This window comes from Dromaius novaehollandiae, chromosome 18, assembly GCF_036370855.1.
Source record: "Dromaius novaehollandiae isolate bDroNov1 chromosome 18, bDroNov1.hap1, whole genome shotgun sequence".
Lineage (NCBI taxonomy): Eukaryota > Metazoa > Chordata > Aves > Casuariiformes > Dromaiidae > Dromaius > Dromaius novaehollandiae.
This window is the reverse complement of record NC_088115.1, coordinates 5,058,969-5,086,903: the sequence shown is the minus strand read 5'-3', so window position 1 is coordinate 5,086,903 and position 27,935 is coordinate 5,058,969. Positions and strand designations below refer to the sequence as shown.

Genomic DNA, 27,935 nt, shown 5'->3' with positions numbered 1-27,935 from the left:
TTTCAAGTATTAACTGTCAGGGATCAGCACTTGAACTCAGATTTCTGAGTATGAAGACACCGAATACTCTAACCTCAATTTGTAACTAAAGCTTTATACTTTCTTGCTCTGTAACAATTCCAAAAAAACCCAAATTTATCACTGATTAAAAAGCACACACTGACATGTTTTGAACGTTCAGTCAACAGAATAGATACATAATGCATGCATCTGCACTAGCATATCAAGAACGGCATATGACAACTTTCTCTACCCCAGAATGGAAAACACACCACCGTCTTTTAGAAGGACATGGCTTGAATTTGCCACAGTTAACATATGAAAACTGAAGCATTACATAAGGTCTAGTCAGTGGCTTTTTCTAACATATTTCAGAACCACTTTACTCAGTTTCACCCTTAAAAGTCGTTTAATTTCTGCTATCAAGTTACAAATTCCATGAACGAAATTGAGAGGAAATGCAGTCATTAAACCAGTTGATTCATCAAGAAGAGAGGGAAACATGCTTTCAGCCTAGAAGTTCTTTCACCATTGAAGTCTAAACTAGAAAGGTCATTTATCTAGTTCATCTTCTTAAAAGCAAAGTGTTAATTCATCCTTTTAGCTAGCACTGGCCAATCTTTCTATGAATCTTTAAATTATCACAGTTAGACAACCACTCTGTTTAACAGAGGTTTGTCTACACTGCCATTATTGCACTAAACTACATGGCTTTTTAAAAACCGCATAGGAAGGAAAGCGGCATTTAGTTTTGGATTATGAACCCAACAAGACCACTTCCCTATCCGCTGCAAACTAAAAAGTCTTTATTTCCTGAAATATAAAAAAAGAACACTGCATTTTGTAGAAAAAAAGTTGACTTAACATTAGACCTATTACAGTGCTATCTAGTATGATTAGCAAGTAGCAAACAGGCTGATCTCTTCATGCTGCGTAGTAAAGACTGTCAAAGCCTGTATGTGCTGAATAACTGCACTTCTCAATTTGTGGGAGGATATAACTTTTAGTCTGATTTTAAAATGCTTCTTACTAAAGGGTTTTTTTTTTTTTTTAATAAAGACGACACCATCTGGAGTGCATTATACATATTCCTTTATAAAAATAGAGCTGGAGCCATCTGACTGATTATGTTCATGATGGCAATGCAGACTTCAACATAATACAGAACAGATGCTAACATCTTTCAGGAAAAAAGCATCTTCACTAAATTAGTGCAATCTTTGATTGATTCAAGAAATGGAATGAAGTAGAATTACTGGACAGTGAAACCTGCTGACATTATAAATCACTGTATATAAGCATCAATCATTATCGTAAATAATATGGCTATAAAATTAAGCTTGTGTTTCTACAGTGCTTTCCTTTCTTGATTGACAGGGACTATCTACAGGTTTTAGCTATACAGCTTCCCAGAGTCGTCACCATCTGAGCTAAGTTCATCCATATAAATTCAAGCAATTGTTGAAATGTCAAGGCAGCCAAAAATCTTTCATTTCTTCTGTAAATTTTAGTTTAGGTTTTTGTTTGTCTGTTTTTTGGGGGGTTTGGGGGTTTTTTGTTTTTGTTTTTGTTTTTTTTTAAAAAGAGGAAAGATTTACAAACTCCTATACATTTTTAAAGTTGCACTGAAAATATCTTTCCCCTGAAATAGGAGACAGATTTTTCTTAAAGGATATTTTTAAAAGTGGTAAATGGGTATTCACCCTGAATTCCACCACTAGTTTTAAAATAATGGAACACTTCAAAAAGCAGTTATTTACTACTATAACAGTACATGAAATAGAAGGCACTGACCGAACAGAAACATCAACCAACTACATGAGTTTTCAACACCTTTAATAAGTCATATCGTCTTTCCTTCAGTAAAGCTGTCAGACAGAAGATCATGTAAATTTAGAGAGCAGTTTTTATCTACAAGCTTTGTGCTTTAAAAAAAAAAAAAATTAAGGATGTTCTCTCCAAACCAATCAATTTGTAAAGTCATAACTATTGATAGGAAGGCTACATATTTAACAACACCCCATTTAGATGCCATAACTTTTCATCCTTTATCATAGTTCACTGGTAATTTGCGCATGCAAGCCAGTTTAGCTCTGTGGCAAAGTTATCTACGGTATACTACAAATGCTACTATTAATTCAGAGATGGATGAAGTCAGAGACCAGACAAAATTAAAGCAAGCTTTGCCAAAAGCCACTTGGGACATATCTTCAGTGACTCTAACACAATGCAGAAAGTACTATAAGAGAACCTGAATCCATGGGGGAAAAGGAGCAAAGAAAGCTTCCAATACCAGTTAAACGCTTAAAAATGGCATTTCTCATAAACAGTAATCCAGATCTACAGACTCTAAAGAGAAAAGGAATAACTCACAAAACGGGAAGAGTTGTCATTTTTCACTGTCTTTGCATTCCCAAAGGATTCCAGAATGGGATTTGCCTGAAGAAGCTGACGCTCCAGCTCCCCCTAAAACAGAAAAGCAAATTGACATAAACACAGTGCACATGTTCTTAAGGGTTCCTATATTCTGCTTTTTCCTGATAGTCATTTTACCCTGGTTGTGGTAGCGATACTATCCTCCAAAGAGCTTCATCATTTCCCCCCCCCTTACTGTCAAATCCACTGATTTCTTCCAATCCAGTGAAGAATATACACACACACACACACACTTTTAACACACGCGCACACATGCAGAGCGGTGATTGAATATGACTGAACTGGTGCTGAAAAATCATCGAACATGGAAAGGCAAATTCATATTTAGGGCTAATGAACTTAGGCACAGATTTCAAGTTCTTAAGAGGGAAAAACAAATTTAACTGTATAGTTTTGAGGTTTTAGTGCAAAGTTATTCATAAATTACCTCTTTAGTGATTTGACAAGGTAGTACTTTGGAATGGCTATTTCATATTTACCTTCAAATCAGTGAAATATTAATTTTTAAATAGCCAGACATTCATATAATTTCAGCATACCCAAGATGAAGTGAATGCATCTGAGAATCATGTTAGGACAGCATAATGGGAACTGAGGAATACCAAACGGACCAAGGCCATCAAATAGGAAGCTCATTTTCAAACTGCTCAAGTCCGCCCATGTAGCTCAGCATGGTTATTGCCTTGTTTTAAATGCTTCCTTAAGTTTAAGCCAATGGATGTAGAAATCAAATAAAACACTTATCTCAAGGAAATTGCACAACAGCTCGTACAATTGCTGTTCAAAAGAAGGTCTGGCTAATGCAAAAGTCTGTGCTACTTCCATGAGCCCAGGAGGCAAGTACGTACATGGGAAAGTATGATACTGTTTTCCTGCTCTGAAGGATGGTTTTTAGGGGGGGAAAAAAAAAAAAGAGAGAGAGAGAGAGAAAGAGAGAGAGAGCACGCGCGTGCGAGAGAGAAGCTTTATGTCTCTGGAATGCAGTCAAAAAACAAAACAAACAAACAAAAACCTAGAAGGTCATGTTCATAAATCTGCTTTTTCCAATCATTTACAGCATAGATGAATAAAGGCCCAGGAAGGAACAATTAAGAACAGGAAACGTAAGTCTTAAGACTTCCACATGAGCTCACTTATTACATAGGAATTCTAAAAATTCATCGGTTAACACCTGAAAGAGGCTTTTATTTGTATATTGGAGCATATTTCCAGTTCTTCTGGAAACTAATGGTCATTCATTCTCTAATGTAACCTCAAGTTATCTGCTGAAAACATAGTTTAGTTCCAAATATACTCCCTTTGGGACTACATATTCTCCGAATCTAAACTAAAAATAACAATAATAATAAAAAAATATGTTAGCCTCAGCCCAGAGCACACTAAACACTGCTCAGGCCACAGTGCCTAAACGCCGTGTGTTAGGTCTGCCAACATTACAGTTCTCAGGAGCACTTTTAAATCAATAAAGAAAATCCACAATTGTAAAAGAACTAGATCACCATGATAGCCACTGTATGCATGTGTGCAACTCATATTCTAAAAGTCTTCTGTGAAACACATCAGGGAGTGGGAAAGCACCCAATACACTATTCTTCCCATTCCCCTCTCCCAGACCACGCTATCCCAGTTTCTGTTAAGACACCAGATATAAAAATGAGAAGCTTGCTTACCATGCTCTGCACAGCTTGAACTAAGCCACATTATGTATGCTAAGCACAGCAAGCATTTCACAGCTTACATTTCAAATTCTAGCTATTCTGGAAAAGAAAGCACACGGGCTGCAAAATTTGACTCAACTGCAGAACATTACTGCGCCACTTGAAAGCATTTCACCATAGGCGCACTCTGCCCATGCTTTAAAGCGTTTCGGCATACTGGAGCTACAGAACGGATTTGGTCTTGTGTGCTGGAACTTCTGCCATGTATTTTTAAATAATTTTACTCCAATTCTCTGACTGAATGCAGAAGGTCCTTACTAGCTCATTTTAATGAAGATCTCAGAGGATCTGAGGAAAATATTCAGTTGGGTCCTCAGATGGGGGTGAAAACAGTGAGATAGAACAAAGTGATCACAGCCTAGCAAGCCTCTGTTCTTCATTAGCAAGGAGACTTTTACTAATTATCACTGAGAGAGAGTAAACCTCTCGCAGAATATAAAACAGCCTCTGGGGAAAAAAAGAAAAGCTGATGTAAGTATTAAAATGGATTTAGTAGTTCTGATTTTAGATAAGTTACTTTACATTCAAAAAACAACTATCCTTTTTAGAAGCGTTCAATGTTTTGGAAAGACAGTAAATTTGGCTTATAGGCATATCTCCTACATAGGCATCTAAACAGAACTTGGAAAAGGCAGTGTCTAAATACTGTGGAAAAAGTGAAGTCATGCAGTATGTCATGCAGGGCAGCATTAAGATAAGGACAGATTATCGTCTCAGTTTCAGAAAAACCAGCATCCCAGTGATTTGGTTCGTTGTGCGGTCTGTGTGAGGCAAGGGGGAAACTACACGCTACTCACATACAACAGGGATCCACTCTGTAGTTCAAAATGACATCGAAACAAATGTTAATGATTATGGTTTGTGCAATATCGACATTTCTGGGTTAGCACATTTCTACTGATACATTTAAAGTGTTTGCTAACAAACAGTTTATTTCGACCTTGGTGCACCAACTCTAAGCAAAAAGAGGGTTGAACTAGACACTGGTCAATCTATTTTTGGAACAAAGAAATACTTGAGTTAAAAAACCCCTTAGACTTGACAGAGGTTTGCAGGGAGGGAGGATTAGGTTAAACACTAAGAATGTCTGTAAATTCTGAAAACGAGACCACGGGCTCAGACGCATGATTGGGTTACAGCGGTTTAATAAGTTACCACACATCAGCAGAGGCATCACAGCTGCCCCTGTGACTTCTCTGCCTCCAACAAAGCAGACTTTAAGCCTCCCCCGGTGCAAGTTAATTTGCATTACATCCAAGCTCACAGAAAATGTAAGGGAAAGAATACAACTGGCTAAGCTAACTTGTGGCAGCTTCTTAAGTTACCAGACTTTGGCTACATCATATGGTATGCTTGAGACTTTTTTTTCTTTATTTAAGAGCTCATGCTCATGATAAAAGGCATCACTTACCATCTCAGGTTAGACAGTGGAACATGCATCTTGTGTAACGTGGCAGCAATTGTTTGTTCCTTTCCACAGTCTTACCCTCAACTTCCATCTAACCCTCCTCTTTACACTCCTCCGGGAACGGAGTAGGCTCCGCACTCAGCCCCGCTGGCAATACTGCAACGCCTGCTACAGACTAACTACTGCTTCCCATGGAAAGAGGAGGATTAGGGGAGCAGGAAACCGGCACTGTTATCTGCGTGTCAGCTCCAGCCAGCCGGAGAAAAAAGAGCAGCTGAAGCTCAAATCAGAAAACATTAATGCAGGCAGCAAAACTGAATAGATGCCACGCTGTTTATTCCATCTATCTTGGAAAGTAACATGAAACAATAGCTTTCAGATGACTGGTTGTGCCAAGCCTTACACAGTCGAGAAGAAAGTCTTTATCAGGTTATCTGAGCAGCTATAAAAACATCCAGGCAAAACCATGTTACTCAGAGGAACGTGGTAGTTTCCCCTTAATCTATATCATTTATTTAGTGCTTTGTTTAATATTAATAAGATGTTTTGTACCCTCTCAGCAGCACATTAACCAAGTACACACAGCAAGCTGGAGAACTTGGCTAGCGAGAAGGTGAAGCTTTTGCTTCGGGACAGGGGAACACCACTTCAACGTGGTAAGTGCTTTGCCATGCTAAGGAACACGTAATCTCTTCATTAGTCCCTTCTCTTCAACAAACTCGGTTAAACTTATATAGACCTGTACGAGCTTGCCACACTATAAATACAGACAAACTGACAGAAAATAAGAAAAATATAAGTTCACCTATATAACTTTAGAAGCATAAAGAAAAACACTTGCCTGATGTTTCACGGGTTTAGGTGATTCGGGCTGTTCATTGCAAACAAACAAACGCACATGTTAGCAAGCAAGCATTCCAGCTGCAAGTTACATCCCAAATTATTAATGTCAGTAGGTTTAGTTCAACTATATACTTACTCCACAGAAACTGTTTAAATTAATTGTAGGTTATTCACTTGTCATTGCATGCGCAAAATGCTAAAACCTGTGTTTATGCACAGAACTAATTCCAAATGAAACAGAAGATGATAGATGGACCTTGAGCAGCAAGGGAAAAGAGCAATAGTATAATTGGTTGTGCATCGCTTTCCATAGTTTTGCCAAGCAATTAAGAAAAAAAGAAAGAAAACCACCATTAAATAGTTTTTTTCACCACAGCCTTAGTCACTGCAAGGTGTTTTTGTATGGCTAAGACAATCAGTATTCCTCAAAAATCTAATGAAAGAACCTGAAAGGAAAGAAATCCTTAAGGAGCCTAGGGCTTTCTTTCTGTACATTTCAGGTGTTTAGCAAATACAAAACCTACAGTCTGAAGACAGATGTTTTATTCCTTAAGAGTGATCTTCCAGATGTGAAGAAACAAACTCTTAGGAAACTGGAAGACATTTAAATTATGCCAGGAAGGAGGAAAACCAAATATGAGTAATATTAAAAAAAAAAAAAAAGATTCAGCTTTGCACAGTGTCTGCAGAAACACTTAAGTTTTCGATTCCATTATTAAATTCTTCACTCAGTCTGCAATTTTTTCTAATTCTAAGCTTCCTATCATAAAGCCTAAGGAGAACATACTATAAAACATGCACACCAAGAAACTTTCATATCAAACTAAATGCAGGCTTGCTCTGTTTATGTCTATTATTTCTAAAACACTAAAACAGTTTTACAGTGAGGAATTATGGATTTTGACACAGATCTTTAAAGCAGCTGGTAAAAGTTTGCTCATTAAGCTAAGCAATTTGAATTTAGCACAGCTGAATCATACCTTCTTGGCAAACAGCTCAGGCATCTAAAAAAAGTTAGATGTTTCAGTGTGAGCTAATCACCCCTCCTGTAACCAATGGAGCAATATAGGTACACCTAAAAGGCATTTCATTTGCTTATCTTTAGGCAAGATGAAACACCATTTGGGGGTGCCTAATTCTATTCTCACTGGAAACAGAGCCTAGCATAAACAGACATTTAATTTTTCTGCATTTAAGTCAGGGCCGTTGAAGCCCATCTGGGCAATCCTGCCTAAGGGGAGCTGCAGCCTGGGCTGGCCCACCCAAGCTCCTGTACCTCAAAACTCACAGCTCAGCTAAGTTTCGTTTGAAATTTATTAATCGAGAGAATTAAGCAGTTCAGCATTTCAGCTACAAAGACACATGCAGACACATGCTGAAAGCAGTCAACCTTCAAGTGCCAACAGTCATTTATGAAGCTTAAAATGCCACCGTCACAAGAGCTGGATTTTAGTCAGAACAGTGTTTGGGGATTTCTTTTGCCTTTTCCTTTTTTCTGGGGGGAGGGGGGCAGGGAGAGGGGTAAGCATTAGGGAGAGGAGAAAGCATTAGGGAGAGGAGAAAGGAAGACCAAAAAAAACAATTTAATTCCTTTCATCTGAAACAGATCTAGATAGTACCAGACGACTGGACATGGAGCAAGCAGTAGCGGATGAATGCAGTTATTTACGAACTTAATTGTTTTATATATGACCATAGCTGCAAATATCTTCTGATGTCATATATTTGACCATGAATAGGGTTCCAGATATATCCAATCTAGAACTGCAGTTAAGATAATCCCCCAACTTCATTTAGCCTGCAAAACCTGCAAGTTCCTGGCAGTTCTTGGGCAAGGAATGACAAGCGGCACTTTTTCTTTGGAAAAAATTATGTGAATTTTTTTTTTTTAATTATTATTATTTCTTTACTTTGCACCAACTTCTCTCCCCACCTGAAAACATTAAGTTTGTAAAATAGAACAAGAGTCAGAATTCAGGCTCACTAATCAGCCATATTAAAGCAGCTCTGTAACACACATTATAATACATACTGATTTCATTCTTTTCTCTCATTCCCACATCACTCAGTACCTAGGCGACTGATGAGGCACAAAGCTAAACAGTCTGGAAGAATTCTCCTCATCTTCTGCACCCGCTTATTTAATTCGCCCCAAATCCTCTCCAGCCACATTAGCCTCCTCCCTGTATACTTATCAGTTGTTCTCTTGCTCTCCTGTTATTCTAAACATCCATTTTTGTTCTCCATACTTCCTGAGCGAATATAAGGGTAGCTGATAGTGAAGGTGGTGCTACGTGCAGCCTAGGAGCATGAGGTAATTAACATGAACAACAGGCAGCAGCGTAGGTCATTTCTGGTCGGAGATCCCTGAGCTGAAGCACGTCGATCGTCTTCTAACAGTGGTCCACACATGCCAGAGTCAAAAACAGGTAAGAATTGTGTAGGCAGAATGTTCTCATTTACTTGCAAATTTTGTTACAAGTGCCCCCTCCCCTCAAAAATTTTTAGAGCTCAAATTTGTTGAATGTGAAGCTAAAGTTTTCAAAAAAATGTACATGCACCAGTCCTGAAGATCAACCAAGCATGCTGCAGGCAAGGAGTCAGTCTCACTTTCATCCCATCTTAGATCTTCAGATCAGCCTAGGCTTATAACTAAGTGTGGGGTACATCTCCCTCCCCTTTCTTATGTGGCTTTAGAAAGCCTAGTCTCTATTCCTAATTTAAGAGACTATGTCAGTCCCACCTAGCTCTGCCAAGTCCCATAATTAATAATGCTTCTCTTTTCTTATAAACTTTTTTTTTGTTTTGTTTTAAACCTAACACTTTCTGGTGCTGTTTCCAAGACAATACCTTTAACATTCTTTCAGATTATACAGAAAATAAGACTGTGTGTCTATAGATTCAAACACTCGAAAATTAGGAAATGCTAGTAGAAGTAGTAGAAATGCTGGTTGTTCAACTGTAATTCGACCCCATGTGGCTACAATGTGTTATTAACCACATTTCCTCCAGGACCCCTGCAGAAGCGTCACATGCCAGGGATTTCTCAGGACTCATCTGTAGGAATGCAGTCACTAACTAGTACGAATAAAGAGAGAGAGAGAGGACTGCTGAGAAAGAGTCTCGTGGACAAAGTAGCTGAATCCTGAACAGGACAATGACGTTCTCCAAGGGGTGCACCGAGTTCCTTTCCTATGTGATGCTCCTCACACGAGCCGAGGGTTTCATAGTCAGTACTTCTGAGGAACATACTTGGTGAGCGTTCATACAGAAGAGCTGTAACTAACTGCCTTACATGGCAGAGTATCACTGCTACTTTGGGGACAGCCCGAGGTGTCAAACTAGGTTTCTGTAATAGTTTTACTGCCGTCTTTATCTCTCTGGCATAGCAGGCATAGTTTACTCTAGACTTCAGAACAGCACTGTGAAAATTTTTATTATTTATTCATCAGTGTAAAACTGTTTCGTAAAACAAAAATCCATGCTGCATTCAGAACACTTTCAGTAATATGCGTGTGACTGATTATCACTTCTAACAGGACGGATAAAAATAAAACCATGACCAGCACTCTATTTAGCATCTTGTCTACACACAGGATAAAGCAAAAATGCTACAGAAACCATTACAGTTTTTTTAATGCACATGGACACAGGAATGAATTAGGGTTGCATGTATAACCCCAGTTCTGACACTCCTTAACTTTTGAGTGTTAGAATGTTCAACCCACCTTTGTTTGCAATATATAAGTAAAAATGAATTTTAAAGAAAAAGGGAGACTCATTTTATTTGCAAAGCAACTTTGGTTACACAAATATCCTGCATTTTTCATAAATATTTGCTTAATCCAGTGCTTATTATGGCAGCGCAGTGAATGAAGAACATGATCAAAGTATCTAACTTTCATTCAGGACACCATCCCAATCTTTACTGAAGGTGAGCCATGTTTTGCAAAGAAAAAAAAAAAACTTTTCCACAATCTGTCATGACAGTCATTAATAGTTCACGAATCAGCTGGCTACAACCATCTTCAAAACTCTTGAGATTACCACCACTATCCATTTGGTTACACTGATGAGAAGAAAACAAAACTGTAGTTCCATCAGTGATTTAAATGGAGTAAGCCAACTCTGCATTAAAAAGGAGAACTCATCCTTTTTAATCATCCAACTCAGCCTCATCAATTTTTTCCACCTCCACTGTCCCCTTCTTCTCCTGCCTCCTCCCCTCATGCCAATCATGTAGCCACATGATAAACAGGACAGAGGAAGCTTGTTCAAGAAAAAGCTAGAATGACTTTTTTAAATGACTAGTTTTAATCAGTTTCCAAGCCCAGCGAGTGGCCACAGGAATTGTTATGCTGACAAAGCTCAAAACAGGGTATTTCTTTGATCAACTGTGCCAGAAGTCTCTTTCAACCTAAAGTATCCTAAGTATCAATAGTATATTTAAGAGTATTTGGTACACACCCACACTGCATACTTAACCTCTTCTCCCTTCAAAAAACATTTAACAATTTAACATATGTAGGGATCAAAAAAGATGTTGTTTGTTCAAGACTGCACAGTGGTACAGCCAAGAATATCGATAAATCGAAAACTACAGAAAACCAAGTTTAATGGATTATGGCACTCTAAATAGCACTCTCCAAAGCCGCATATTTTCCTAACGTGATGCAATGCTGTGAAGATGCACCGAATACCTCCATGGAGGATTGCTACACCCACTCCACCTCAAGAACTTCCTTTGAAGACCTGTAACTGATACACACGCACAACCTGCAGCACACTCAGACCGCAGCATATATATTTAGAGAGACTTATATTGATCTTTTTGGGGTAATAAACCAACAACAGTTTGAACAAGTAACACTTCACAGAGTCAGGTTATTTGCTCTCAATTAGATCCGAGTTTCCCCATGCACTTACAGCCTTCCAAATCTACCTTAGATCAGGGTTTTTGGGGGCTTCTCCTATTTCAAATCCTTGGCTTTTTTTTCTTCACACATTCATCAAAAGTCATCTGTATTCCCAGCAGTTTAAGTCCTGACACTTTCAAGCAGTCTATGGGACAACTGCATGTCTTAGCAATGTTAAGTGCCATGCAATATGAATTACAGAAGCTGCTACTACAGATTTGGATGATAAAGTTTGAAAGCTTCCAACCACCACAAATGCCTGTGGTAATACTGAAGAAAAGCATGCATACTCAGTACTGAGTACAGCAAGCCACTTGCTTGTAATGAAATTGCATAAATACTTCACTGTAAAGTGTTCCAAGTGCTCATAGTAATAGACACCCAAACCCATTCATAGCTTTGAAGCACTAATTGCTAAAAATTAACTCACTGCAGTATGTCAATTTTCTTCTGAAGTCTAGGAGTAAATCTAAAGAAAGCTATGTGCAACAGTTCAGAGTTAGTGACTAATTATCAATAAATTTTTTCCAATATGACAAAGTATGCATTTACGTTCATATCCTCTTGTTTGTAAAGTGATAAAATCTGAGGTCTTTATTAGGTGCTGACTTTTAGATATAGCAAGCATATGGCAGTTTTTCACCTTGATGCTTTTTCCCATCTACAGTTCAATTTTTGAAAGAGCAGAAAGCATGTTCACAAGTATCAGTACTAAAAACTGCATCTAGTGGCAAAAGAATGGTCTGAATTAGTGAAATCTTGCTTGAAAACTGAGGTTTACAGCTTCAGAAAGTTTTGATACAGTTTCTAGTTTCAGGTTTTACATAAAATTTTTAATTTCACAGAGGAAGTTAAACAGCTCACACTGTCTGGAATATCTGATGCAATTACTCATTTCAAGCACTACAGAAGAGATAATAGTTGAGCCAAATTACAGGAATAACATTACAGCTGATCTTTAATAGAAAATGTTAAAAGCAACAACTTTTTAGTAAAGAGAGTATTTTTCAAAAAAAAAAAAAAGAAGAAGAAAAAAGCAATAAGAAAAAAATCCCAACTTACAGGAATATTATGGTCCTTTCTTCCCTTATGGGAGGAAGCAACATGAGCAAGGTACTGGATAACCTTCTTAGTGTTTTCTGTCTTCCCAGCACCAGATTCACCTCTGCAAAACATTTCAGACATTTTCCTCAAAATTAATTTTCAACAACATATCAGTCATTTCTTTATAACTACCTCATTTCTTTCCATTTATAGCTTAGACTAAACAAATAGAACTCCACTAACCATCTGAAACCAAAAGTATTAGTGTTGCACAGAACTAAAAGGTATTTGTTTAAAATATTTTCCTCATCCAGATGATCTCCTTAGCATTTAGCTATTGATACAACGTGTAACATCAGTTGGATTAAAGGCTTTTGACGGTATGTCTGAATTCTTACGCTACTTTAAGTAATGAGAAATGGACTCTGCCTCTTTGTCCTGATCAAGGCCAGGGACAGGTTTTTCAGAGTGCAGATATATATGTAGTACTATTTTATCAAATTTCATATTCCAGGACCCAGTTATGAGAACTACCTAGTTGATGGAAACATGCAGTATATTTAGAAGTCAGTTCCAAAACACAGTAAAGCACATTTTAAATACACAGATCCTTTATGCTGCTCATCTCAGATTCTTAGCTAGATTTAAATATATATATGACCACAGGGATATTTCTGTTTATTTTAAGAAAATCATGTCTATTACTGCAAAGCAGTACAGTACACAGATCAATAAAGACAGTGCATGCATAACTTACATTCTGCTTTACATCTGTCTCTGTCTTAAAAATGAACTCTATTGCAATATTTACCTATGAGAGACACTAAACACTTAGTAAGGGACTCACTTACCCTGACTAAGGATGGTATAGGCAAGAAGTCAGACCAAGTTCACATCACATCAGTCAGAAATGATGCTACAGTTTTAATCTAGGTCAAATGTTACAATAAATCCACATTTCAAAGAGATTATCAAGTTCAACTTATCCATGATTTAATGGCAGTAACTACTGCAAAAAGATCTCACTTCAAGTGAGACCCGGACTGCCACTAGCACTTATGAGGTGTATGAAATTAGAAAGGATTTTTATTACCTTGAGTTGCTGGGAAAGGGTGAAAGTGCTTCCATCATTCAACAATTGTTTAGAAGTTAAGATTTGGAAACTATCAACTACTTTATGCTTAAATTCTCCTCTGTGAATTAACATTTCCATTACAAATATCTTAACTGGAAAAGTTTGCAAGCACCTAGAATATATACTTGTCAGTCTTTTGGACTCTTCATTGTCTTTTGGAGTCTTCATAAATACCTTCCTCTACTACACTGCATATCCCAGTTTTGTATCTACCCTGCATTTGCTTAGGTATTTAGCATCTCTAAACCCACACTTCTTGATCAGATAGATAACTTAGAAAACTCTATCCTTGTATTACACTTCACATTGCTAAAACAGGACAGTATAGCAGCTGAACTGTGCATATATAGGAATCTTGAGAAAGAAAAAAAAAAAAAAAAAAAAAAAACAAACACTGTTTTTTCTTACCTTCCAACCCCTAAAGTTATGGGAATCACATCAGGGCAAGAGATGAGCTTTTGCTAAGAGATGGGAGTGCGTGCATACACGTGCATCTCTCTACACACATGAACAAGAAATGATGGGGACTGAAAAAGCTCATTCATAGTAGCTTAGCAAATTCATTATGGAAGATTAACAAGAGTCTACAAAAGCTGGTTACACACTTCAGATGAAAAGGCTGATCTGTTTGGCCTGACAGAACACTATTAGCCCCTAGGCTTCATGGAAGAAAAGTTTTAATTGAGAACACTAAACAAAATGGTTCTGCAGACAAGCTGTGGGATGCTTGCCATGGCCTCAATTACCAAATTGTGGTCTGCAATATCAGAGAATTAATCAAGGCCCCTGATGGTATTGATGAAGTGTGTTGCTCAGAAGCAACAACTGCATTATTCTGTCCAGAACTATTTTAATTCTGTTCTCAGAAAACAATCAATCATCTGAAAATACACAGTCTGAAAGATTAGAAATCGCTATACTGCATCTCTTAAAAAATTTAGGATTATAAAGAAGCTAGGTGCCTTGAAACTTGTCGACCACACTAGCATGGCTTGCTGCATGGAAAAAAAAAACAAAAAACAAAAAAAAAACCCACACAAAACTTGGAAAGATATTACCTAAAGAGCTGGTTGCAAAGAAGATTACTTTGAGAATCAGCAAATGGATAACTCTGTTTGCTTTTTGCAAAGATCAGATGCATCATCAATACGCAACACAGAAATTGTGTGTACTTTGGGATTGCTACAAGTGGAACGTGCACTTTTCAAACTCTTAAAATCACATTTCTCCACCTGGTAGAGTCACAGCTTAGAAGACTGTAACAAACAAAGGTGAAGATTGTTAAGCAGAGAACAGATCTCAGATGCCAATTCCTGCTTCCCAGTTTGTTTCTTCCTAGCAGGCTTGCGCGTTTCTAAATGTATTTTAAAACCTGCCTAATTCTAAAACCATTCCAGCAGGTAAGAGGGAAGAGAACAAAAAGAACACCAAAACACCCAGTTACAAAACAATGCAGTTTGTTCTTATTGTCAGAGCTCGGGTAGACATCATTAGTTGCACCTTTAAAACAAAATAATCAATCTTTTTGGTCAAATTACAGAAACAAAGTTTTGTTAAATTTTAAGGATGAAAAGCTACTCTTCTGGCAAAAAGAAAATGCTACAAATACAGTCCAGATGTTAACTTTCTAAAGGAAAGCACACAGTTTCAGAAGAATCCACTAATCAACAGGCCTTTCAGGAACACACACCAGTAAAGCTTCATAAAGCACAGGAAGGTCAAAAGCCTGCAATACATTCCTTTCGGTAGAAAATCCCTTAAATCTAATGGTGTTTTTTTTTTTTTTTTTTAAAGAGAAAGTCTTTATGTAAGTTCTCATTCAAAAAGCAATACTAATGGATGTTATCATCCTAGTTCTCCTCTCCCTGGAGCTTACAAGTATGCCAAATATTTCCTGCAGGATACAGTGTTAGATAGCTCTGCTGCCATATACTCTAAAAGAATTAGAAGATTTAGGATAAAGTCCTTTTCATTTATAGAAACAAGAACATCTGCATACTTTAGCTCTTTTCCAGGAGAGCAAACACATGAATTACAAAAATAAATTAATCTTCTACCATTATCAAACTGCCCAAAAAAGGTAAACTTTCAGTAACACTATGTACAATATTTATGAAATGGAAGTGGTATCACGAAGCTGAAGATTAACTTTTCTAAAAACCTTGTTTTAATACAACTCAATTAATGTGTTACCATAAATTAAACAACTAAAACCCTTGGCTGGGATCCTAGCCTTACTTCAGTCAATGGCAGCTTTGCTAATGACTTCAGTAGGGTCACAATTTCACCTCTTCTATTTCAGTCTCAATTCCACTACTGGCAGAAACAGAACTCGAGGAGACTGAATTCAAATTCTATAGCAACTCCAGCTACAGGCTCTGCAAACAGCACATCAGGGTGAATCTTCCAAGCAGGCAAAGTATCTTTAGGAAGAGCCTTAAACTGGATGCAAGACAGTCATCTCATCACCTGAAGGATCTGTCTCTTGCAAAACCTTGTTACAAAGACAGGTCAAAGAAAGCCAGAGAATTACCTGTAAATTTATGTAATATCTAAAATTAAAGTGCTTTTCCATAGAGCAGTAAAGCTGCTGCTTTAGCTTAATTAAGTACATTCTGTATGAACACTTAAAATAGGAAATCCTTAGCTAGCAAAGCAGCACTCTGAAGTTTTTATTTGGTTTTAAACTCACTGGATGTAAAGCTATAGCACCATTTTCAATAAAGGAAAGCCTCTTCAGGCTAATTTATCTCAGCAACAATTTGGTTAGCATAAAATTAGTGATCAACTTCTCAACCAGTTGCAATTTTTATCCCCCAAGCTACTTTACCTTTTAGTTCTATGTAAGATTTATATCCTCTGTTCAGCAGATTATAATCTAGAAAACAGGCAAAAGCAACATAGTGGGAGGTGACTTGCAGGTCACAGAGCAAATGGACAACAACAACAAGGAATAGAGGCCAGGTCTTTTGACTTCCAGTAAGGCGGCATGCTCTTCCCACATTATGGCATACCAGGTCAAACTCCTGTCTGCGAAAGACGCATTCTATGACACTATTTTAATGGAAAACAGGAGCAAAACAGTTGCTTATTGTCTTATTGACAAGCAGTTTGGAAGCATCTACACATCTTCTTGTGACATTTATGGCACTGCCAGCACAGCAGAAAAAGTCAAGAACACAACATCTTTCTGAAGTGGCAAATGGATTTCTGACATTCAGAAAAGTCACATTAGTTTCAAGTTGCTTATTGAAGCCCACTCCAAGGATTTGTGCCCCGCTAGCTACCCCAGCTAACCATTAATTTCACTCTTAGATCAGGGACATACAGGACCTACAAAATGCAGTGTTGTGACCCACATACGGCAGAGATGTACAAAATCACAGATCTACAAAGAAAACTTTTAAATTCAAATGAAGTTTTTTTCTTTTTTCCTCCTCATCTTGCTACCCATGCACAGAATAACTGCTACAAGCACACAGTTAGCTGTGAAGGTAAGCATGTGAAATATATTAGGGTGGTCAGTGTAGTTCTTCAAATGAAGTTAGCCTTGTCCATCCCACTGCAGATCATCTTTCAGTGATTTAAAATACTGATAAACTAACCATACAAGCCAATATTTCCCAGGCTGGAAGTCTGGATCGGACACGTGAACCTTCCCCCTGCCTTAGGGGTTTCAGTCAACTTATTTTTGTCACTCCTGACCAGGAACATCCCCTGGGATGAGTTTACCTGGAAGCAGAAAGTCCTTCTGGCACCTAAACACACTGCAGAAGGAAGAGCGGCAACAGCACCTTGACACCTGCCCTTTGCAAATTCTCAGCAACTGATTTCACAAGACAAAGGAATCCCGACCTACCACACTGAAGTCCTGTGGCCAGAAATGCCTTGTTTCATACAAAGGGGTTCCTCACATCAGGAAGCAAAATATGAAAGTATGTGCTTAAATTGTTTGTAGGAGAAAGTAACTGCATAAGTAACAACCCCAACAATAGTCTCTTGTTCTTCTCACAAGACTGGTTGCGAAGAACAAACAGTTATTCTCAGACGCAACTGGGTAGATCTTCTGCCAATTATAAACAAACAACAGATATTTAGACTCAAGACCTGTAATTAAAAGGATGTCTTAATTACTTGCCTAATGTTCTGCAAAGAAGTATAACTGATAGTTTGGACTAGAATAGAAAGTCATTAATTGGATTTACTGTTTACAAGGCTGCTTTATAGCTCCTTCATTTCACTTTAGATGCTTCACGTCTTCTCACACCAGTTGTCTAGGGAATGTTAGAAGTTGGACCCTAGCCAGAGGTTGTATACAAAAATGCTTGGTATTTGCTGCTGTTGTCCTTTCATAAGCAGCCTCTATTCCCTCCACACCCCACCACTCCTACTGAAGCCAGTTCAGATTAGATATCCTTGTATGGCTGCAAGCATCTGCTAAATGACTGTTTATCAAGACTAGTCTCAGTTTTGAGAATAGCATACACTTGTGGTAAGATTCTCAAATTTAGAACATTACCTTAAAAAAAAATAGTGAAGTACACCACATTTTCATATTTGAATTTCCAAAGACGCCTTGCAGCTAAAGACAACAAATCCTGTAGAGATTTGAATATTTCTCAGATTCCTAGTATACCATAACAGAAGTTTCTTCATCTTGGTCATCTGCCTAGAGCAGCCTGGCACGCTCTCCTATTTAACATTAATATGCAGTAATAATCAAAGAAAAACAAGAAAACCTACCATACTAGCTCCAGCAGCTGCAGCTACTTAAGAGGGAAAAAAAGTCTGCAGAACTTCTCATTAAGTTCTCACGCCTTACCTCACAATTTTTTTTTTCATTTCAGTGTGTGCACATTGTAAAATTAGCACCACTTTTCTGTAATCGATTTTTTATGGATACTGGGTCAACACAGACTTAAAGTGTACTTTTAAAGTTAGTAAGAACGATACAGTTGTTGGAAATGCATTCTTGCTGTTTAACAAACTAGGAATTTACAGTCAGAAAATCCTAAATAATATTTTTCACTCCAACCAAGGAGGTGTGATTAGATGAAAAATAGTTAAGTGTAGCTTGCCAAACAAGTTTGTTTAAATTTAAGAACTTAATGAACTAAACTACAAAGCAAGAGAGCTCTAGCACCTTTACTAACCTTTTGTTAGTGGTTACCATGCCAAGAATAAACCATCCAACTGCAGAGCAAAGAAGTGACTATAATCATTGTTCATTCAGCTCATTCCATCTCATCATTAATCAAGCAACAATTGCTCCCTAAAACCCTCTAGAACTTTTCAGAACAGAAAAGAAGTAGAGGAAGCAAAGCTAGATTAGTAACTAAATGATCTCCAAAAAGTTATTGTGCTGGAAAAGAGAGTAGATCAATTATTTCATGACCACTGGAATAAAATAAATAAATAAATAAATAAATAAGTAGTCTAGTTTCCTAGCGACTAACATACTGTGATTCTTATTTGGCAGGCATGCCTTATGGCAGGTCTGTCACCTATGTGGAGTCTCGTTCGTCCAGAAAGGCATGAACTTACGCTGCACCCTATTCCCCTCAGTGGTAGCATTACTAAGGCATCACTTTTCAGTGCAAATAATTATTTTTTATTAAACCTATTGTAACATAGCGTCTCAGACCTGTGGCCTTTACCAGTGTTTGATAAACTGGCCAATGGGTTCAGGAATTGTGCTCGGCAGGTATGCGTCTGTGCATCTATTTGAGTTATTTAATTAGTCAAAGGCCAAAGGGGGGGGGGGGGGAAGGAAACAAGAAATCACCACTTCCTGAGAAGGTCAGGATTAAATCACAGAGAAAATAAGGGTCCTTTTGGACATGGGAAACCAGCTTTTAGTCCACTCTGAGAAAAGCAATAACTAATTCCATCAAAACTCAAAGTTGCTCCTACCAACTTTGTTCCTGGGCTTCAAGTACTAGCCAGTTTATTAAGAAAAGAAGTGTTTGGGGCCAGGGAAGCAATGAAACAAATAAGAAACAGACCAGAATAAAAATAAGGAAGTGAGCACATAAATATTCATAAGATCATATGCCATTGACTCAGAATAAAGCCCTGAACACTAGCCTCCTCTGGAATGCTGCTTTCAACATATAAAATTGTCTCTAAGCCCTTAAAAGATGGAGACTGAACACTGGGGAAAGAAAAGAGGGGAAGGAACAGAAACTTTTTTGATTTTGTTTGTTTGTTTGGGGGGGGGGGGGAGCACATCATTCCTTGTTCTGAGAGATCTCTCATTTCTATGCCAAGAGAAGGAAGTTATGGATGACATCAAGTCATCAAGTCTGCACTGGAGAAGGGAATGACAGCCACGATCAGTTGGCCATTTGAGCAATACTCTCCTGAAGAATCAACTTTTATATTAGGTGAAGGACATGATGCTCTGCTGAGATGGTAAGAAGCATCCAGAGAAAGCAGCAGGGCTTTTTTCCCCTCCTGGTGTTAAGCCTGAGTTTGAGAAAAAACCACCAATTCAGCTCACCAGTTTACACAAGACGCCTATTCTTCGGTGGATGTCAGACCCCAAACTTCTCATGGATTCTCAGCTGGTGATTAAGTTGGGACAAGAAACCTTCAAATAATCCCACCATCTTCAAAACAGCAAGATATGATGAAAGCATGCTTGGAGAACCATCTGTCAGTATAGCTGAATGCCTGTATCTGCCATATTGACAATTTCAATGAAATGCAGGTCATTCCCCAGCAGAATTCTCATTGCTATTCCTGAACCAAAGTATGAACAGATCTCCAAGTGTCTACATAGACAGATAAGACATTTCAATGAAGCTACAAAGTGGTTCGAACTATGTTAGAAAATACCCTAAACATCACCCTTGCAACTTCATGACAGATCTTGACACAGCTAGCTATTTATTTGAACAGTGACTGCATGAAGATATTTGGGAATCATTAGACTTCCTTACAGTGGAAATAAAGGTTGAGATTTCCAAAGTTCTGGACCAGTGAAGACAATGGAACAGTCTCAAGTCCAGATTCAAGTTGTGCACTTTCACGCCTAGGGTAAGAACATCAGGTGGTTAGTTCCTTGATTAAGTTAGAACTTGAGCAAGGAAGGAATTTAGTAAGAGCATAGAGGCACTCTTTGAAGAGAAAGAACTGAAACCAAACCTAAAGGCTTCAAATACCGCTAGTCTTACAGCAAAGAATGTCAATGAAAGAAGCATTCCCAGTTATTGTAAAGAAAAGGGGGCTGGAGTCCACAGGTTCAAATCACACCTGATAATACATTGTTCAAATACCATTACTTGAGAGCTGATGTGGCCCCCTATCGTAAAGGCTGTTGAGGGTAAAAACCTGGGAAACCTGACCAACAAGAGCTAGGGAGAGATACGCAGATGCTAGACAGGTGGACCTTCACCAAGCTATGGGAGAGACCCTTCTCCAAGACATACATAAAGACAATCAAGGCAATAGGAGAGAACAGAATGAGAGGCACACCACAATTGTCCACTCATTTGAGAGCACACGTCAAGGGACATTTTCCTTTTGCCTGACTAGAATCACTCATACCAAAGAAAGAGTATCCTTTAATAGAGCACCATCCAGAGCTGAAAGTCTTCAAATCGGGCTTAATCAGGTGATCTAGATTCTGAGATGACAGTTCCGGGAGGAGAAACAAATGTCTCAAGTCTGAATTGCCAAAGCAGTTCCTGAAACCACCTCCAGCACAATTAAGACACACTCCTTCAACCTTATTTACTCCTGCCTTATTCTAAGACCTGTAAAACTAGTGGCATGGAAGGACAACACACATACAGTTGGTCTTTTGACCACAAAAGCAGAAATGCAACAGAGAGGAGTCCTAGACACTGACCCACCCTTGAGCAAAATATATTAGACTTCATTCTGGTTTACTACACAGGCAAGTTCATGAAGGTTCTTTAACATCCCAGCTGACCAGATGTCAAGTAATAAGATTATAATGCAAATCTGACAAGAGAATACAGCTCTCCCATAAAGCACATGGGGAAAATAACCTCAGGGATAGTACTGCAGTAGACAATTGACTTTATAATCCATTTCTTCAAAAGACATGTGAAGGGAAACATGAGCTTAGTTCTGCTGGTACTTCTTCCCAAATTGGACATGGATCTCGAAAGCAGCATAAGACAAGTGTATCTCAAAAGAAAAGTAATAATCTGAACAAAAGTCTAGTAATGCCCACTGTCTGTTTTGTAGGTGGCATCAAAATAGCACTGGCAGTTGGACACCATTTGCAAGGTCCACTGGGCTGTGATGGAGCTGTGGCATTCAACTTCAAGAGCACAGAACCACCTTGGAGTCTAGCATCTAGTACATGAAGTATCTCAAAAGGTAAGAGCTTGACTGGATGTCTTTTGACCCCGCAAGTCCAGATGGGAGATACGAAGCCTTACACGTTATAATGCTGAGGCCACAGATCCACCCACAATATACTGGAGAGATTCATACTTGCTTGTAAACCATCTTAAGTGCCATTGACCTTTCTTAATTTTTATTTTCTTTATGCTGCTGTGTAGTTACTTAATGCAAGTTAAAGTAGCAAACGATCAACAGAACCTGGGAATCTGTTGCTCAGAATCAAAGCTTCATTAAGACTCTTGTCATATTCTGCTAGGTACAGCCTTTAACATTGGTACAAGCAAGATACTGAATTACACGTAGTAAAACTTGTCCAGTATCATAGTATTAATAGTTACAATACTTCATTTTGTGGTACGATGCCAGGACAGTGTTGAAGTCCTTCTGAGATGTACTGCTCGCTGCTTCTTAGTACTAGGTTTTGAAACTTCAGAGGGAACAATAGATTTTGTCACCAAACTTTTTACATGTCCAACAGAGCGATGGTTCTGGGGATCTTAACTTGTGACTGCATCCAGAGCAGTTCCCAGAATTTCCAGACTTCAGTACTGGATATAGTTGTGTCCTTCTCAGGCCTGAGCTTAAGAAACTGCATCCACTCCCCAGTCTCCTACCCTCACCCTCCCAATCTGGAAGCAAGCTTGTCTCTGCAGAAGGATGCAGATCGAGCAACTCACTAAGTATCCAGCCAAGGCATGGAACTATGCTACTGACAGTATCATTATCTTCAACAGAAAAGGAAAAAACAAAACAAAACAAAAATCCAACCCCTCAGCCAGACCCTATCACAAGTTCCACACATTTCATGTTGAAGTATGTACTATACTAGATATAAATCAGAGTTCAATTGTGTATTTGGTCCAGATGGATCAAAAAAGTTTATTGTGTTCTTACAGGTGAAGTAATAACAGAGTTCACGAGAAAAGCGCTTTCCAATTTAAGCATGAACAGATCAGACACTCACTAAATGCTGTAGCACTGCCATTCCAACCTTCATGGTATCTGATGAACAAGTGAACGAGTGCAAGGTACATGTACGGGCACAAGACAAAGCTACTTAAAAAACAGTTCACCTGAGGCTGGCACATACCATAGAAGCAGCCACATACACATGAAGAACAAAGCATTTCATTTTGTCCTGGGATCCTATCCTGCTCTGAGGTCTGTTTTGTACATTGCACATTAAATAGTCATCACATGAAAACAGAAGTCCTGCTAAGAACAGATACCAGAGCCCTCAACAAGCCTCTGTTATCTGAGGGAAACTTTTTTTTAAGCTACAAAATTGTATTTGCTTCCTGCTTTAGTGTTCTCTGGCCCTGTGAACCTAGTATTCATGGTTTCCATAGTTCAAAAAAGGATAGCTAGAAAGGATCTTTCTTCAGTCTAGTCTATAGTCTGAAAGTTAAGGCACTCTTGTAGGAAGTTGGAGATGAAGATTTGATACCCTTCATGTCAAGGAGAAAAATAAACCCAGGTCTGTTCCCCGCAATTAATCTAACCATCGAGCTATTTCAGGAAGCAGGCATCCTCACAAATTATGGTCTCAATGCAATTGGTATGCACTGGCATACAGTATGGTCAACTGATCACAAACAATCAAGTCAGAAAAAACATTCAAGCTACCACTTCTTTCCATCTCTCGCTCGGATAATTGAACACAAACTCTATCCGAGATTGCTAACAGCAAACAGTTTCAGAATTATTAGTTCTATGACTAGTTCTTAGTGTCAACCTGTTCAGAGTTTTCCTGTTTGAAGCAGATCCAATGTTATGCTGTTGCTCAGCAGAGTTTCTAGGCTGTAGCTTTTGATGTGTGTCCTCCTCAGGCACTACACATTGAGTAGTTACATTAGAGCATTTCAGAACAATCTGCACATATTAAAAATTTTGTTTCTAATTCAGATCTTTTGACTGACACTTTTTAAACTGCATTTCTTAAGTGGCACATACCCTCTAAAACTTTCAATAAGGTGAATTACACTATTAAAGGGACAACATCTCCCCACATTAAATAGCATTTCATGCTCTAATTTTGACTGGCAGCTACTAAAGGTTAAATATTGGGAACTGACTGCTATAGCTGTATTGAAGACCCCAGTAACCCGAGACCTTACCCTTTCACACAATAAACTTCCAAAAATGCCCAACTGAGAAAAAAAAAGGTTTTGTTTACTTACGTGCAGAGAATTGATTGGTCCTCACGGTCTGCAAAAGAAAAAGAAAAATGGACATGGTTATAGTTTTGTTCCTACTGTTCCCCAATTCAGAGGGCAGTTTCCTTTAAAAGAATATGTAGAAAATTTCTTTTTTCAGCTTACCAATTCTAAGGGCGGTCTCAAACTATTTTTAATAAGATGCCTTAATTGTTTTTGTTTCTCCTTTTTCTCTCCTAAGCAAACAGCTTAGACATTTCTGAAAGTTCTGCCGTATCATATAACGAAACCAAAATTTTGATTAAATGTAATAACAACCTACAGTAATATTTTAACCATATTTTCAGACGAAGCTGGCCCAACATCTTATGTTCTGAACAAACCTTTCCTAGATACTTCAGATACAGAATTCTTACAGATACTTGCTACTTTTAAACAAGTATCTGTGAAAAGTATCTGCTAAGTTCTAAGCAAGAAAAACAGTTTCTAGAACAAAATGCTAGTGACCAGATACATGGATACAGCAAGAACATCCTCAACAAACAAGAGCTTTCCTCCGCAGCTGTCGTCTTTACTTCTTCACATGCAAACCTTAACACTTCCATAATTTAGCTTGTTCATTAGAGACTTGCCAAAAGGATGCCCAGGGAAATATTGGAGAGCTGAACTCCGCAATACGGTGCAGCTCAGCACTTTGTGACACCCACTACTGCGCTCATGACTTTGAAAAGACAATTACATCCTGCAAGAGGCATTTCATAATTTACAGGATCTTTACAAGATATAATTCAACATCATACACTATATATTACAAAATCATACAACCAAAGCATTCAAATATGCGTGCAAAGTGATTTTTTTTATAAACATTTCAGTTAAAGTTGTTCTCCAACCCCTACTGTATCCAGGGCTGTTGACAAATTCAGCATCTTTTTCATAAATTTGCACCACAAAAACCTTACTAACGGCATTTATTCTTTATCTATTTCTTACTTGCTCCAAAAGAACACAGTCACCTTTAGAAAATTTAGAACTTTAAATAGTACCCCCTCTCCACCATAGGTAATTTCTAAGGGATTACATTATTAAAAAAAAAAAAAAAAATTTTTTTTGAGTGTAAAGCTTGGACCTAAACATTAGACTCCATTTCATTCACCCTTCTCACATGCACACACTGCTTCTCCTTGAACACGAGCCTCTGAAGGACCAGAAAAAGGGAGACATTGGCAAAGTTATGATCTTCTTTCTAGGATACAGAGTTCAGTACCAGCAAGATGAAGGGACAGTTTTAGGTTGCTACAAAACTGTTTCCCAAGATGCTCTATAGGTTCGAAGCAGATATGTATCCATACATGCAACCTCAATGCAACTATGACTATTTCTGAGAAGCACAGTAAGGTAAGCAATACTCTGCATGGTTTCTAGATGGGTCCAGAAAAGCTATTGCTAAACTGAATCGTAAACTACAGCAGAGATTTGAAGGCTACATAAAACTGGTCACTCTACCTATGTAATGAGCTAGGTCCATAAAGCTTTTGCATAACAATTAATATTGAAGAAGAATTTCAAGCCTTAGCTAGCTAACATGCAAAAATCAGCCAGTGACCCATGTTCTCCCCATTACATTGCCTGGATGAACAGCCCAGATTCGAAAAGAGCTCATGGTCACCCACATCAAATCCCTGAACAGGCTTGCTGCGCGGCAGCAGAAATACAAGTTTCAGTGCAGACAGGGCAGGACTGCTGAGGGGAGGAGAGAGACAGAAATGCAGTGGTCTGGATTTAGATCAGCGCATGCTGCCAGGAGCCTAACGACTTGGGTACACAGCCAAAATAAAGACAAGCTGCTGCTGAAGGGGCAATGACGCCCTGTCCCCTTGCCCCTCACTGTGCCGGCTCTAATGTCATCAGCGTAATGCAGACAAGGAGTAGGCAGAAGTGACCTGGCTCAAACTGTTTTTTGATCTGTGTTCAGCTGAATCAGCTCCCCCTTACCTTTCACTACATAACTGTAAAAAAGACTCACACTGGCAAAAGGGAGATCTGAGACCACTCTTGTACACAGCAGCCCCAATTCACATCAGATCAAAAGGCTATGTTTGTACAGACACAAAGCATCTAAAAGAGCTAAAAACATGTAAACAAAAAAAACCCACTGGTCTCGGCACAATATTGCTATTTTAATTAGCTCATAAATAAAAAGTTTGAAGGACATGAATTCAAGTCTTTCAAAGCAGGCAGGTGCCACTGCATATTACCACAGCTAGATAAACCAGAGAGACTTGTGGACCGTACGGCTAGCAATTTTTAGACTACATTTTAATAATATATTAAAAAAGTATGAGGTGCTTTCATACTGAAAGTGTTAAAAACATGCGGACAGTTGTACTTTGAACCCCTTGTACTAACTTACTCCAAACCGGGAACGCCATCAGTGAGCCTCTTGCCCACTGCACAGACACAGACCAATGTTCAAACTGCATCGGGCTGTGCTTCACAAGGAGCATAAGTCATCCGCTACACACCTTACAGGATAACAAACATCTGCACAGGGTGGAATGATTGTAGCAGAACAGAGGATTTTTTTGGCTGAATTATTAAAAGTGGGAATGAAAATAAAAATCAGAAAGTTGACGATATTCGTGACAAGAATGCAGACAAACCATCTCTTATGTCCTGCATGGTGTACAGAAACTCCAAAAAAGGGAAGGGAGAAGCCTGAAATTGAAAAAAATAAAAGCTGGCAGTAGCCAACAGCAGCAGGAGTATGACAGCACAAATGTTAAAAGAATATTCTAAAAAAGTCCATATTCCACTGTTTTTCAGGTAGGAGGAAAAGGCAGCTGGTCTTGAATGTCCCATCAGAAACAACTTTTGGTCCCAGCAGGAGACAAAAAACAGAACTCCAGAAGTCAGACATACCTTACACCCCATTGGGAGCATAAACTAGAAAAAAAGCACAACTTTCTGACCTTGACCTGTTTCCAGGGGTGGCTAACAGACACTCATGCACTTCAGCAGGCAATTCCATACGCTCACAAAAATCAAGATTATATAGGACAGCACAAATCATTTGTTCTTCTAGAAGAAACTGCTGAATGAGTGCCAAGTTGGTTCCACAAGTTGAGTGGAAAGTTAATATTTTATAGCTTTAATATTTATTAACACATTTTCTAAAATGGCAGCTCCCTTTTCCCTTTCTTACTTCCCAAGAATAACATCTCCCTCTGCAGTTTTAGCATTCCAGCTCGGCCACTTCAATTTAATCAGAAAAGACAGTCTTTGAAAATGAAGTAGTTTACTTGAAGGCAACGTACATTTGTTTATGTTTAGTATCACTACATATTTTATATCTCAATTTGCTACACAAAGTTAGTGTTCCATAACATGCAATGCACTGTATGAACGTATTTTCTTACCCGATTAGTCCTAGAGAGAACCTACAAGTCCAGACGGTTGTGTATATTTTATCATTAAAAAGTTCTGCTGCACTAGCTGGAGCTTCTGGCAATTTTCTAGGTCCAGGAGCCTGAACTGGCACAGATTTAAAAAAGTTATCAAGTACTCAAGTCTGTTACTCCAATTACATTGCTCTGTGTCCATCTAGACTCTGAGCCTCCCAAACTGACACTGAAGGGGAAGGAAAATAAGTAAGACAACAGCAAGCTTCAAGTTGTGCCTTCTGTTCACTTAGTTATGCTAATGGCCAGTTCCAGCATCTAGGACTCAACTGTACAGTAACGGAAAGTTATAGCTCGAAGCTCAGGATGCTGCTTTGTATGTTGTCAAATGCCGGATGTCTTTTGTCCCAAAGGGAAAAAACAGCTGATCTCTGTGGATTCATTTTGAAAAAGAGATCCTGACAAAAGGTTTACCATAAGTGTTATTATGGCTTGA

The 27,935-nt window shown here is 38.4% G+C and overlaps 1 protein-coding gene across 2 annotated transcripts in view; it reads right to left on the bottom strand.

Annotated features, from left to right (window-relative positions):
- MYH10 (myosin heavy chain 10) overlaps positions 1 to 27,935 on the bottom strand; it is a 106,040-nt gene that overhangs the window by 44,074 nt on the left and 34,031 nt on the right. Inside the window, exons 4-7 of one of the 2 annotated variants that reach the window (XM_064522485.1) lie at positions 24,063 to 24,090; positions 12,384 to 12,486; positions 6,404 to 6,433; positions 2,374 to 2,466 (exon numbers count right to left, since the gene is read on the bottom strand). In XM_064522485.1, coding sequence (XP_064378555.1) covers positions 2,374 to 2,466; positions 6,404 to 6,433; positions 12,384 to 12,486; positions 24,063 to 24,090 — 254 coding nt within the window. The remainder of the gene's footprint in view (positions 1 to 2,373; positions 2,467 to 6,403; positions 6,434 to 12,383; positions 12,487 to 24,062; positions 24,091 to 27,935) is intronic. The other variant, XM_064522486.1, reaches the window with a different exon arrangement.